The sequence below is a fragment of the Silene latifolia genome, chromosome 10, assembly GCF_048544455.1.
Source record: "Silene latifolia isolate original U9 population chromosome 10, ASM4854445v1, whole genome shotgun sequence".
In the NCBI taxonomy this organism is placed as follows: Eukaryota; Viridiplantae; Streptophyta; class Magnoliopsida; order Caryophyllales; family Caryophyllaceae; genus Silene; species Silene latifolia.
In genome coordinates, this window is record NC_133535.1 from 20,422,284 (window position 1) to 20,438,003 (window position 15,720).

General features: G+C 37.1%; 1 protein-coding gene across 1 annotated transcript; it reads right to left on the reverse strand.

The window, feature by feature from the left end:
• Positions 1 to 8,548: 8,548 nt before the first annotated feature.
• Positions 8,549 to 10,856, reverse strand: LOC141607254 (uncharacterized). Its single transcript, XM_074426613.1, has 2 exons — positions 9,602 to 10,856; positions 8,549 to 9,453 (listed from the first exon to the last, which is right to left on the reverse strand). The coding sequence occupies exons 1-2, from the start codon at positions 10,854 to 10,856 to the stop codon at positions 8,549 to 8,551; spliced, it is 2,160 nt and encodes a 719-aa protein (XP_074282714.1).
• Between the last annotated feature and the right edge of the window lie 4,864 nt (positions 10,857 to 15,720).

A 15,720-nucleotide genomic window follows, 5' to 3' on the forward strand; every position in this document is an offset into this window, starting at 1 on the left:
TTTGTACTTTTTTAATTACCATTAATTATGAGAGTAGATTTTTTTTTTCAGGAAATTATGAGAGTAAGTTTTATGTATTATTCCTGTTTTGACAAAAAAAACACATAAACTTAAAAACATACGAAGTAGAATTTAGAAATCATACTATTTAATATTTACCCGAAGATTCACTTTCACTTCCTTTTATTACATGCCTTGATAATAGTTCATATAAAATGAAAAAGAAAAATATACTCCGTATGATAGAGATGATTATACTTCTGAATACAAAAAAAAAATTCAAATAGGTTGATCAGGGAAGTATAATAGTAAAATTACACCACAATATACGTTTAATAACAAATTAAAAGAAATATTATAAGACTTCTATTTTGAGATCAACAATCATCCATTACTTATCAGTTTCTACCTTACTTTTTTTACCTTTAATTTTACCTCAGTTTCGTGCCTTTTGTATTTCTTCCCTCTTCAGATTATCCACGTGATGGTTTGCCTTATCTGTATTCACATACGTTTCATTGTGCTTTAAAGTTATATAAAAAATACATTGACCAAAAGATAAAACATCAACCTGGTAAAAACTTGACAAACGAATCAAAACATTCTCACATGTAAGTCACTTAAATTAAACCAACTGGAAAACATGAATTCAAATATAAAGCAAACGATTCATAAAACCAACAACATAACAAATTAAAATATTCTTTATTGGACACAACAACAACAACAACAACAACAACAACAACAACAACAACAACAACAACAACAACAACAACAACAACAACAACAACAACAACAATACTCGACAATAATACTCAATATACTCAATATAATCAAATAAATAAATTAAACCACAAAATACAATCCACAGCTTAGAAACTCATGACAAATGGGCATATTTTAAATAAAGTGAATAGAAACTATTATAGGTATTGTAGGTTTTATAGTCATTACACAACCATAAATTCCCATTATTTTAATTTATTTTGTGGTATTATTAAATTAGATAATTGCCGAAGACCTCAAGAGATGAATTAAATAGGACAAAATATTAATGAAAATTATGGGTGTTGAGTAATATAAGGAGTTTTATTAAAATTATTAACATATTATATTACAAAAATTAATTAAATAGGAAAAACTTTTAATTAATTTGGTGTGGGTTAAGTATTATGAAGAGTTTTAATCAATTTATTACCATGTTTAATTAAAAAAAAAATTAAATAGGAAAATGTTAATAATGGTGGGTGTTCAGTAATATGAAGAGGTTTAATTAATTTATTTTTATTACAAAAAATTTAAAAACAATGAGTTAAATAGGAAAATATTAATAATGGTGAGTGTTTAGTAATATGAAGAGGTTTAATTAATTCCTTAACATGTTTTATTACAAAAACTTCAATTAAAATTTTAATTTTAATTATAAATTATGAAATTTATTAACATATTTTATTACAAAAAGTTCAATTAAAATGTCAATATTAATTGTAAATTATGAAATTTGATGTAAATTTGTAAGGGTTATATAAATTTTGGAAGACAATATATTTAATATACAAAATTAATTTAAGAATAATGATAATATCCTTTCATATTATAGATATAAGTATATTAAATTAATTTGTAGATACATGATTTAAATTAATGTCATGTAATAATAAATTGATAATCCATGTCACATTAATTCGCCATGTCACATTAAAAATATGCAACATCACATTTAAATATGCCACGTCACATTAAATTTTAATCTAGATGGCTTTTTGGATCCTACGTGGCTCTGTCTAGGTGGCGTTTATTTGTCATTTGAGGGTAACCTTTTAATTATATTTTATAAATTTAAAAAATGAACTTAATTAAATAATTAAATAACGGGCAAATCTGGGGTCGTGTCTGGCTCGTGTCGGACCCTCCGTGCCTGGGCATGAGAATTCCTAAAAAACACAGCCGCGACCTGTCTCTAATGTAATACTACGGTTTTTCTTAAGTTGTATACTCGACCGAGTAGAGTCTACTCGGCCGAGTAGTGCTAGTTGTGTAGTCTGTTTTGGTTCTGCCGAGGAATACTCGACCGAGTATGAAGAATACTCGACCGAGTAGAGGATACTCGGCCGAGTATGCACTTTACTCGACCGAGTATCCGGTCTGGCGAGTATTGTTTTAGCGGTTTGATGCGGGAGTGTTTAGGGTTGTTTTATATTCAAAGTCAGTTTCTAAAACACCGTTTTCAACCCTAGTCATTTTACGATTACTCTAACCACTCTCTAATCACTCTCTAATTATCCCCTAATCTCGTTGTGTGTGCAATCGTCGTGGTCCTTGCGCGTAATCTCTCATTCTACTGTTGGTAAGTTTTATTCTGTGGGAAATAATCTGTATACTTCCCCTTAATTTAGAAGGATTATAACGATTTAATAAAGATGATCTAAGGTCATAAAATAAAATACATAAACATAAGTAAAAAGATTTAGAATTAACCTCCGGTCCTAGCAAATATGGCCTAAGAACAATACCAAAGTAGGTATTCGCCTATTGGTTGCACCCAAGACGATCTGAGATATGCCCTTTGATTATGCTAGAAATCAATCTAAAATTTTCTGTAAAATTTTATTGTCTTTTTGTTCTTGTGATGAGAAAGAGGAGGCAAGGTCAGAAAAAAGTATTAGGTCAGAAATAATTCTCTACCTTTCTTTTTATATAGACCGAAATCCGAAATCAATTAGGAAAGAAATAACCTCCTAATTTTCGGCCAAACAGACCGAAAATAAGGAGTGTATTTTCCTTATTAAATAACCTCCTAATTTTCGGCCAAACAGACCGAAAATAAGGAGTGTATTTTCCTTATTTTGGTCTTTCCAAAAATATATAAAGTGTGTTAAATTGTCATCTAGTGAGGATCGAACCCATGACCTCTTGGCTTGTGTACCCTCACTATTACCACTATGACACATTCAACTTGTTGATATTAAATACAACTGATTATATTTAACTACGAATTAACAGATTAATTCGTCCAAACTAACCTTATATATATTTAATTAAATATAACTTATTATATTTAATTTACGAATTTACAGTTAATTCGTCTCAACTTAATATTATTTAATTTTCATTAAATAATTATCTCATCAACACATTGACTAACTTTTTAGTCATTTTGGACATCAATGTAATTATATTTCTATAACCACATTTCTCAAATACGTCCTATAGGTGTGACCTTTAGGGACCAGTTGATCACCGCCATCTGTATGATAATAACGTCAAACTTTCTAGCAAGCCAACCGTTATTAGGTAAACGTTAATCAACTGATTAAATATACGAAGTATACCCTTGTGAACCTGTAAGAGATTTACAAATGTTATCACACTAATTTGTGGAGGACACCAGCTCCAACAAACTCCCACTTGTCCTCACAAGTGTATGTGCGATAACCGATTCTCATATCCTTTAAAAATTTTCCCACTCAATGTAAAACAATTTGCAAATCCGAATTCACAAGGGTCGTATTTTACAAGCGATCAGTATCAAGAGTCACTACTACAGAAATCGTGAAGGACATCGGACTTCTAGACACATGGACATCGGATTATAGGCCGATGTAGAGTTCAGTCCCGTCCATATGGGGTGTAATGGACATGGGACTTTAAACCGATGTCCATTAATATATGCACATCGGATTTTTAAATATATCCGATGTCCATATGAGTAATGAACATCAGATTTTAACATTAATCCGATGTCCATATGTGTAATGTACATCAGATTTTTATAGAAAGCCCATGTCCTTTGAAGCTAGAATTATATCGAACTTTTATAAATCCGCTGTCCTTTATATTGTTTTTTTTTTAAAAAATTTGAAAAGAGCAGGCCAATTCATATTGCATTACACCAATTTGAATGCCAAAACATTAATACAAAACATGCCAACTGCCATTCAACCAAAATGATCGATTTCAATTAATAAAAACCGATCCCAATCAACATACAACGCAACCGTCTCCGTCATCCGAATTCAACAACTAACGAACAACAACAAAGGGCATAACAAATCCCAACCAACATAACATATGGTCTTGCAGATCATGTAATCAGTTTTTCAAAATGCAACTACCTAATACATTACTACGCTAGCTAGCTATCTACGGCTAGATATTGAGAAAATAGTTCGCCCACAAGTCCCGAACCTCATCTAATTCTTCTTGTGAATATGGTGTGGTGTCTTGAAAAACCTGTAATGCATATTAATGACAATGGGGCAGTCAGACATGGCCTCACAATGTTACATAATTACATACTCCGTATACCACATTGGTACATAGTCAAAGTATACAAACATCAAAGAACTGTTCTCATGCAAGGTAAGAGAGCAACTCTACCTCCATTTTCATAAACGTAGTGATCCTATCCTCCCGTCGAAATAGGGTAAAAAACTGATTAAGGCAGCCAATAAGCGTAGATTATTACACACAACATTTAGAATAGCGAGCAAAATAGTAATAAATGTTTACGTTCTTTAAGCAGATACCAAAATGCACCAAAGCAGTGATTAACGGATACAAACTAGACTGATGGAAACATTACGAAAGCAGTGATTAACGGATTAGCATCAGAGAATATACAACTATGTTTTCCACAACAAGAGGGTAATTGAAAATTAAACTAAGCGCCGATTTTCTCAAATTCTTGATGAGACGGATGAAGAATAGCATCTAAAGGTATAATGAGTTACCGGAAGATCAATAGTCTGCTGAACATGGGTGGAGACACGGAGACGTGCCAAAGATTTTTGAATTCCCGAGAGATGTTAAACAACCGTATAAGAAAGATCCACACATACTACTTCCGAATATACACGGTGCTTAGTTAACCGAAAATAACATATTTGCAGACTACAATTGTGAAACTATTGTGTCCATGTAGCCATAAATCGAACATGAAACAGACATCATGTTATCCAAAAAATAACTCATACCGAGCAAACCGATGGAGTTCAAGTGCTTTGGTAGACTTTCCCTCAGAAGATTGCACCACGTCGTTGACACCCGTAAGTGTAAGAGTCTCAAAAGTAGGAATATAAATGCATGTAATACAATAATAGCAATGTATAATAATAAACCCCCAATTAGATTATCAATTAAATTATAACCCTATAATTCATTCTTGATCAAAATTACAAACAAATCAAAAACCATTTCAAGAAAAATATTCAAATAAAACATAAAATGATCGAGAATAAATATATAAATGATAGGGGAAGATTAATTACCTAATAATAAAGAGCGAAGAACGAAGCAGCAGCAGCTAGGGTTTGATGTCGCGAGGTGATGAGAACGAAGACTGATGATATCGCCGATGAAGAGCACACTAAAACAACAACTCGACAAGAATTAAACCAATAACATGACTTTGTCAATTAAAAGTGATTGATGATCAGACATTGAATTTGTCGTCATAATAAGCAACAACTTACATTATGTTGCAGCCATTGCGATCTGATTTGCTCGCTCGACCATCGTTTGCTCGGCCATCGTCTTCGGACATTGAATTTGTCGCCATAATAAGCAACAACTTACATTATGTTTCTTTAGCTCCTTTCCACACACCATCTACATGTTTGTACAGCTGCTCAGCCATCGTCTGCTTTACTTGCATTGAAATATTAAAACATTTGCATATCAGAGTTCATATTAAAGACATTCACTCTGGCTATATATATATATGCACGGAAAAACTCAATTGAGGCCCTAGTATGCTTCCAACGGTCCAATTTCATGTGATACGACTTATTTCATAATTGTGAACATGACTTATATTCATACATCGATCTTAAACAAGACTACTTTTATATGAAAAAAGAAATAAAAGCGGAGACGAAACTCATACCTAACTTTCAGATCTTCCTTCACACCTTTCAGCTTCTACGCCTTTTCCTTTAGCTGCTTGAACGGCTCCTGCACAAAACCAAAATAAGATAAAGCACATGCCAGGAAATGTTGTGTCAACAGCAGGATAGTATTATCTAATCTAGTGACACAATACAATTAGCTTATTAGAGAAAAGCAATGTGCTTAATATCCCAGGAGCTAATTTTTTTTTTTGGTGAAATGTGAACTTTCATAAATCATAAGCATGAAGCAATTACATCACCAATACAAGACGCCATCATACTAGGTAAGGACTGCCCTAGCAAGTAACTCCTATACTTTTAAGCCAATTACAATCAATGCGTGACCTACAAATATGAACTCTACTCGCAACTCTACCAAGAAAAGACGCCTTAATATTGTTAAACAGCACAGTAGGATGAGGAATAGCTTCCTCTACCCGACATTTGTTACGAGCATTCCAAAGATGATAGATGAGGCTTGCAATCCCTGCAAAAACAACCTGCTTTTTCAGAAGGGAAGAACATCTCCATGCTAAGCACCATTGAAGTGGTTCTTCACCAGACAAATTGATCCTCAACCAAGCCTGAACTAACTCCAAACACTTAGTACTATACGCACATTGAAAGAACAAATGAGTTCTGGTTTCATCAGTCTGCTGACAAAGAAGAAAAGCCGTATCCTGAATAATCCCATGCTGAAATAACCTGTCTCTGGTTGAGAGCCTATTCAAATTGTAGAGCCAAAAGATGAAGGAATGTTTAGGCACATTCAATCTGTTCCAAATAACAGGCCACCAACAAACTCTGGTAGGAGGAGGATGGAGCCAATCATAGCCACTCTGAACAGTATAAGGACAACCTGTATGCCAAGAGTTATTGATATATCCACTTTTAAACATATCCTTAACTTTACAGATTTGCCTCCAGGCCCAACTGGAATTGATAGAAGGAGAGTAATTCCACCAATCCCTATTCTTGATATAAATAGTATTAACCCACTTAATCCATAAGTGATTTTGCTTGCTAGCAATCCACCAGGTAAATTTGGCAATACTGGCAATATTCCAGTCTGAGTATTTGAGGAATCCTAAACCACCATGCTTCTTAGGATAACAACACTGAACCCAAGAGACCAAAGGAGATTTGAACTGATCATCACCAGACCAGAGAAAGTTCCTGCAAATCCCTTCAATCTTCTTAATGACAGTAGTGGGAATGAGGAAGATTCTAGCCCAATAAGTATGAAGTTGAGAGAAAACAGCCTGAATAAGAACCTTCCTCCCAGCATAGCTTAATTTCCGAGCCCCTAAACTTCTTACACGAGCAATAACTTTCTCCACCACCGTGTTGCGATCAAAGAATGGATAGTCTTTTATAGGAGATGGGTATCCGTAAGTACTTAAAAGGGAAAACACCAAAGAAGGAATCCAGACATGTGAAGAATTCCTGCCTTCTCTCCCGAGTTAACCCCATTAGTATACAAATCGGACTTATCCTGGTTGACAAAGAAGACCGAAGCTACTTCAAATGTTTTCAGAGCCCTCATCAAAATTTTAATGGAGGAGTAATCACCTCTGCAAAAAAGTAGTAAGTCATCTGCAAAACTCAGATGGCAGAGTTGCAGGCTTCTACACAGAGGATGGAAGTGAAAGCCAGGTTTAGTGGTGACAACATTAAGAATCCTAGTTAGATACTCCATGCACAAAGTAAAGATCAATGGAGACATAGGATCACCCTGTCTAATGCCCCTCTTGCCAGGGAAAAATCCAAACTGAGACCCATTTAAAGACAGGGTAAACGTAGGGGAAGAAACACAAGCCATAATCCACCTTACCATTTGCTTAGGGAAATGGAGCCCAGTAAGCACACCCTCAATAAAGCTCCATTCAATGGTATCATAGGCTTTCCTCAAATCAATTTTAAGAAGAGCCCTAGGAGAACAGGTTTTCCTATTATAGAGCCTCACTAAATCTTGGCAAATGAGCACATTATCAACAATGTCTCCGCCCTTGATAAAGGCACTCTGATTATGACTCACTAGACTACCCAAAACCTCATTCAGTCTGGAACAAATTATCTTGGTAATGCATTTATAGACCACATTGCAGCAAGCAATGGGTCTAAAATCCATGACTGATTCAGGCGGGTCCTTCTTAGGGATCAAGGTAATGACTGTGGAATTAACTTGACCTAATAGTTTGCCAGTCAAGAAAAATTCCTGTACAGCTTGAATGATATCAGGGCCAACAATCTCAAAGGCATCTTTAAAAAATTGACTAGAGAACCCATCAGGGCCAGGTGCCTTATCAGGAGGGATAGAAAACAAGGAGGTTTTAATCTCATCAGCAGTGACAGTTCTGATCAGAGCATGGGCCTGTTCATCAGAGATAAGGCTGCCATGCTCAAGGACCTTAGAACAAACAGGCACCACGGCTTTATCACTCCCAAGTAAAGCCTTGTAATAATCAATAAAAGCAGCTTTAATGGTAGCATTAGTATCACAAACATGCCCCTGCATATCCTTAATTCTTAAGATTTTATTATGGGTTCTTCTGGTTTTAATTGAGCAGTGGAAGAAGTGAGTGTTGTCATCCCCTGTATTTAACCACTGCAATTTAGCTTTCTGAGCAAGGAAGCTCCTCCTAGCCTCCTCTAACTCATAAGAAGGTCTTAGCAGACTGTCTCTCCTCACTGAATCGCAGATCGAAAGGATTAGCATGGACTCTCCTTTGAAGATCATGAAGAAGCAGTTCAGCAACATGAGCAGTAGTCTCAATATGCCTATAATATTCCTTGTTCATCTGCTTTAGAGGTTGTTTGAGAAGCTTAAGTTTTTTAACCAGTTGGAACATAGTAAACCCCTGAATAGGTACCTCCCAAAATTTCTTAACTACAACAAGAAATTCCTCACATTTACCCCACATGTTAAAATAATGAAACCTAGCTTTCACTTTAGGATTGTCTTTCCATAAATCCATAACACAGGGGCTATGATCATATAACCCTTCAGGGAGAAAGGAAAGACTCCCCTCAGGACCATGCAGAACCCAAATATCATTAGCCATAATCCTGTCAATCCTACTATACACCCTAGCTTCACCTTCCTGCTTGTTATTCCAAGTGAAGAAGGCTCCAGAAGAAGCTAAATCCATAAGCCCACAATTATCCACACAATCCTGAAATCCCCTCACCTCAGCAGTGGTAATAGTAGATCCAATTCTCTCATCCATAAACAAGACATTATTGAAATCTCCCATTACAATCCAAGGATTACTCATACCATTACCCAGAGAAGTCAAAGTGTGCCAGAGATCACTCCTCTCCTGCAGTTTGTTGAAACCATAAACTACAGTGAGCTCCCAAAAGAAATCCTTAGGAATGAAGGTAACCTTGACATGGATAAGCTGCTCCTCCTTAAGAAGTAACTCAACATCATACACACTATTGTTCCAGAGAAGCCAAATTCTACCTCCCTCTTTAATATCATTATTATGGATAAGCTGCCAGTTGAGACCAAGTCCACTTTTCACCTTATTGATATTATTAGTCTTAACTCTAGTTTCTAAGAGACCACACAAGCCAATATTATTAAGGTGCAAGAGACGTCTAACATCTCCTTACTTATTGGGCTTGTTTATTCCTCGGACATTCCAGAAAGCTAGGCTAGTCATTTTCAAACAATCTATTCCTCCTTATCCCTGTTCCAGTACCATTACTTCTCCCCAAACTCAAAATCATTTTATCCATGAAAGACCTACCCTCCCCTGGCACCCTATCCGGACCAGGCCTGAGAAGCCTAGTGAGAATACGTGCAGGAGTGATAGTATTCAAAATATGACCATTGACAGGCATAGGTGTTACAATTGCAGTAGGGTCAATAGTAGGCAATTGCTGTTCCTGGTGGTCCTCCACAGGAGCAGAGGGAGCAGAGGGGACTGGAGGAGGTATGACAGGTTTTGGTCTCCACACCATCTTCTGTTTCCCCTTAGCCTGAACCACCTCCTTCTTCTTCCTGCATACCATTGCAACATGTCCCATACCAGAGCATTCAGTACACTTCACAGGCTTCCATTCATAGTGAACAATCTGGCGATGTAATACATCCTTTTCATCCATGAATTCTATAATATCAGGGAAATCCTGGCCCATACTGACCTCCACCATAACCCTAGCAAAGCCTAAGTAGGACTTTGTTTGGGTAGCAGTATCCAGTCGCACAGGCTTACCCACCAGACTAGCAATTTTATTCAAGGCAAGCCCCCAGAATTTCAGGTCCAAGCCATAAAATCTAATCCAGATAGGTACAATCTCCAACTCAGACTTAACCATCTTAGTATCAGGAGTCCAATCCTTAACAACCAAAGGCTTATTGTCAAAGAAAATTGGTCCTGAACGTAAAACAGTTTGTTTACTAGCAACATCCTTAAATCTAACAACACATATACCATTAGCAAGAGTAGAAACAGTGTCAATATCATGAAATCTCCATGCTCTTCGAACAAATCCCCCCAGAACATACCCAGGCGGGTTTGCACCCAGAACATAGCAGTAGATAGCATTTGACCAGTACTCAATTTCCGATTGGACATCCTCAATGTCTAGTTTAAGAGTTACCTTGTCAGACACGCTAGACGAAGACTCCCGAGGAGGAGATTGAGTCTCCTGGTCCCAATCCTCTTCTTCATCAACGATTTCCTCAGAGATCGTTTCCATTTCATGCTGCAAGTCAAAAGGCTGAATCGCAAAAGCTGGTATAACATTCTCCGACGAAATCGTATGACTCGATGATCCTGGTTCCGAGATTGATTGTTCCTGTGGATTTATAATATTTGGCGTAATAGTATTATTTTGTGAATTATTAGGAGATGAACTATTATTATTAATTGATTTATTCTTATTTTTGTTATTTTTAGTAGGTGATTGCGTAAGAGAAATCTTAGAATTACCTTTTTTATTTTTAGCCATTGCTGAAAATTTAGGGATTCTCTAAGCTTTCTCTCTCTAACATTCTCTCAATTTCCTTATTTTTATGATGATGACCATTTAGGTGAGTTGCAACCCCCAGGAGCTAATTGACGTGGAATGTGAATGCCAATGTAATAAAGACACTACACTTGTTTGTCCTAGATTCTTCTGTTTGTCTAGTGCGCTTGCAAGTTGTCCGAAGTTCTTTTCTTTATCTAGTTTATAATAGCTTCATGATGTACATATACTTTGATATTTTATCTAGCACAATCCCGTTCATAATAAAAACATCACAACAACTTATTGCTATCATGCTTTCCATTCTCTTCTGATGACATTAACTAAGTTATAACCACCAACCCATATCCTGACCAGCCCAAGGGAAGGTTTAACTCTGCATTTCATAAAATGCATCCATACTTTCCACCCTTGAAAAATCAAATACTCAAATTACTCCATCCCTCGTAGTCATTTGTTTACCTTTTAATTCTTTTTGTGAGGGGTAGGTAAACAAACGATTGAGACGTAGGGAGTAATAATCAACATAAGTTAAATAACCCATAGCTCAAAATCCTAGATAATACAACAGTAACCAAATCACCTTATTGCCTCAATGGCTCTATCAAATTATCAAAATTATGCACAGTTCATTAAACCAAACTAAATTACACAACACAAATTAATCAATCAAACAATTAGTATATAAGCATTTGAATCACCTACATCATAAGAAAACAATTTAAAACAAAGAGCAATACTCGATTAAAATAACAAAAATTGACGAAAAAAAAATTGAGCACTGCTTTGAAAATCAAAACGAAACACTTAAAAGCAAAAGGTGAAGCGCTAAAATTACGGAAAAGTTGATTGAATTGCGTGAATAATACCTAGTAAGTTCAAGAAGGCCAAAAAGGCCGGATGGTGGTCAGGGGAAGAGAAGGGAGTCGGAGGGTGGCCGGAGGTGGGGTGCCGATGATGGTGGGGGGATATATGGTAGGTGCCGATTTTGGGGGTTAGGGTTTGGGTATCTTGATTGATTTGGGAAAGTACTGAGTATATATGATATGAAGAGAGAGACACGCGAGATATGTTAATAACCAAGTGCATATTTCCATCACTAGAATAGATTGACTCCGTATGCTAGTGAAAATAATTTGGGGCGGGGGAATTGTTTTCATTTTGCGCCCAAATTGAGGATTATATGGACATGGGTTGTAATTTAATCCGATGTCCATTATAATGGACATGGGTTGAAAATAACAACCGATGTCCATATAATATAATTACATCAGACTTTTATAAAAATCCGATGTGCAAACTTATTACATCTGTTTTTTCAAAAATCCGATGTCCATCCACTGATGTCCTTGATGAATTCTGTAGTAGTGAGTGGTTTTCCCGACTAGAGAGTAACTTAACTGATAAACGAATCAACATTCGAGCATGGCCATGCATTTCAGTTACAACTCCTCGAGTGGCCCTGAGAAATAACTATACCTGATAAGGGATGGATATTTTCCTCAACTCAAATCTTGCGAGATGTAAGCACGATATGAAATGACCCAAAAAAATCTACTTAGCCCGATTCACGGTGGGATCGTGAGAAAGAAACCAAAGTCACCCAAAGACTGCCTTAATCTCAAGAGACAGTTGATAGTCAAAAGAATCGACTCTAGGTACACAATAGATGTCATATCTACGACCTGACACCGAATGTTATAAAACATTTAGGACTCCATTACGTTGTCACAAATAAAAATTGTCCTACGAGGTATTGTCATAATCTCGTATCTGTGATCGATTAGTCAACCGTTTAACTTATGGCTCGTTGAACCCACCATCAATCGACTGCACAATATAATAGCCGGAGTTATCAACTCACATTGGCGATTACGGACCTAAACAAATATAATGTAATTCAGTTCACTTTGTGGCGTTCAATGTTGTCGGTACAATCCACATGAAAAACAAAATATTATATATAATACGATGAAGTTGTAAATAATATATGAAAAAGATAATGTATCAAATTCATAATCAAGTACTACAACTTAGGAACATGTTTAATTCCCATGGAATTAACATGCCCTACATGCTTATCATAATTCAACGGTTTGGTGAGAGGATCTGCGATGTTATCATCCGTCGCAATCTTGTCAATCACTATCTCTTCTTGCTCCACGTAATCACGGATCAGGTGAGCCTTCCGAAGTACATGTCTAGATTTGTTGCAAGACTTTGGCTCCTTAGCCTGGAAGATGGCACCTCTATTGTCACAATAGATGGTGATCGGGTCATTCGAACTAGGAACTACCGAAAGCCCTTGTAAGAATTGACGCATCCATATCGCTTCCTTTGCTGCCTCCGAAGCGGCATAGTACTCGGATTCAGTAGTAGAATCTGCTACAACACTCTGTTTGGAACTTTTCCAGTTGACCGCAACACCATTAAGACTGAAGACGAACCCGGACTGAGATTTTGAATCATCTCGATCCGTTTGGAAGCTAGCATCTGTGTAACCGGTTGCGCATAGCTTAATATCGCCTCCATAAGTCAGTACCCAATCCTTAGTCCTCCGTAGGTACTTGAGGATATTTTTGACTGCTATCCAGTGTGTCTCACCTGGAGTCTTTTGGTACCGACTCGTCATACTCAATGCATATGCCACGTCTGGACGTGTGCATATCATGGCATACATGATCGATCCTATTGCAGAAGCATAAGTAACACGACTCATGCGCTCAATTCCTTCAGGCGTCGTGGGTGACTGAGACTTGCTCAACTGCATCCCAGTCGTCATAGGAAGGTTCCCCTTCTTGGAGTTGGTCATGCTGAACCTCTCAAGAACCTTATCTAGATAAGATTCCTGACTAAGTGATAACGTCCGTCGTGATCTATCTCGGTAGATACGGATTCCCAAAATACGCTGTGCCTCACCCAGATCTTTCATCTGGAAATGGTTCTTCAACCATTCTTTAACCGAAGATAGGAGAGGAATGTCATTCCCAATCAGGAGTATGTCATCGACATACAATATCAAGAATACAATCTTGCTCCCACTCGACTTGATATATAAGCATGGTTCTTCGACCGATCGAGTGAAACCATACTCTTTTATCACTTGGTCGAAACGATGATTCCAACTCCGAGAAGCTTGCTTAAGTCCATAAATGGAACGCTTAAGCTTGCATACTTTATTAGGATGTTTAGGATCTATGAAACCTTCGGGTTGCACCATGTACAACTCTTCCTCCAAATAACCGTTTAAGAAGGCGGTTTTCACATCCATTTGCCAAATCTCATAATCATGAAATGCGGCAATCGCTAAGATTATCCGAATGGAACGTAGCATGACTACAGGTGCAAAAATCTCATCATAATGCAATCCTTGCACTTGAGTGAAACCTTTTGCCACAAGTCGTGCCTTATAGATATCTGGTTGCGCGTCTAAAGAACGCTTTATTTTGTAAAGCCTTTTGCACTGTAGAGGTTTTACCTTATTAGGTAAATCAACTAGATCACATACGTTATTCTCATACATGGAGTCCATCTCGGATTGCATGGCTTCGAGCCATAACTTTGAGTCGGAACAGGCCATAGCACCTTTATAGGTTGCGGGTTCATTACTTTCTAGAAGTAAAACATCATTCTCCTCGACCATACCAATGTATCTGTCCGGAGGATGAGAGTCTATACCCGACCTCCTAGGTTTCTCAGGAATATTAACCGTATCATCAGTTGGAGGTACAGCTTCCTCCATCTATTCCTCGGTTGTTGGTTCTGGAATCTCCGACAGCTCGAAGGTTCTATTACTCGACTTGTTCTCGAGAAATTCTTTCTCTAAGAACGTCGCACTAGCCGCAACAAATACTCGATGTTCGGTAGGCGAATAGAAGTAATGACCAAATGTTCCTTTTGGATAACCTATAAAGTATGTCTTGACCGATCGCGGGTCGAGCTTATCCTCGTGTCTCCACTTGACATAAGCCTCGCAACCCCAAACCCGAATAAAGGACAAGTTAGGTACTGTTCCCTTCCACATTTCATATGGAGTCTTGTCGACAGCTTTAGACGGACTTCGGTTAAGTATAAGAGCAGCTGACAAAAGAGCATAACCCTATAATGAATCAGGCACTACGGTGTGACTCATCATGGATCGAACCATATCAAGTAAGGTTCGATTTCTCCGTTCGGACACACCATTTAATTGAGGTGTTCCAGGTGGAGTTAATCGTAGAGCAATTCCACGATCTTTCGGTGTTGATCAAACTCATTTGAAAGATATTCGCCACCCCGATCTGAACGGAGTGCTTTAATCTTTCTACCCAGTTGGTTCTGTACCCTATTCTGGTATTCCTTGAATTTATCAAAGGACTCACTTTTATGCTTCATTAAGTAGACATATCCGTATCTACTCAAATCGTCCGTGAAAGTGATAAAATATCTATAGCCATCTCTAGCGGTAATTGACATAGGTCCACATACGTCCGTATGTATGAGTCCTAATAGGTCACTAGCGCGCATTCCAACACCTTTGAAGGAAATTCGAGTCATCTTGCCAATGAGACATGATTCACACGTGCCATATGCAGAAAATCCGAATGAGGGAATAGTCCCATTATCGACGAGTTTCTTTACGCGTTTCTCATTTATGTGTCCCATTCGACAATGCCATAGATAAGTTTGATATTTGTCACCAACCTTTAATTTCTTATTATTCATGTGTAATACTTCCGTGGTTTGATCTAAGATATAAATTCCATTCATGGAAACTGCTTTGCCATAAATCATTTCATTAAAAGAGAAAATATAACTATTATCCTTTATTGAAAATGTAACCGTCTTTAGCAAGTACGGAAACAGA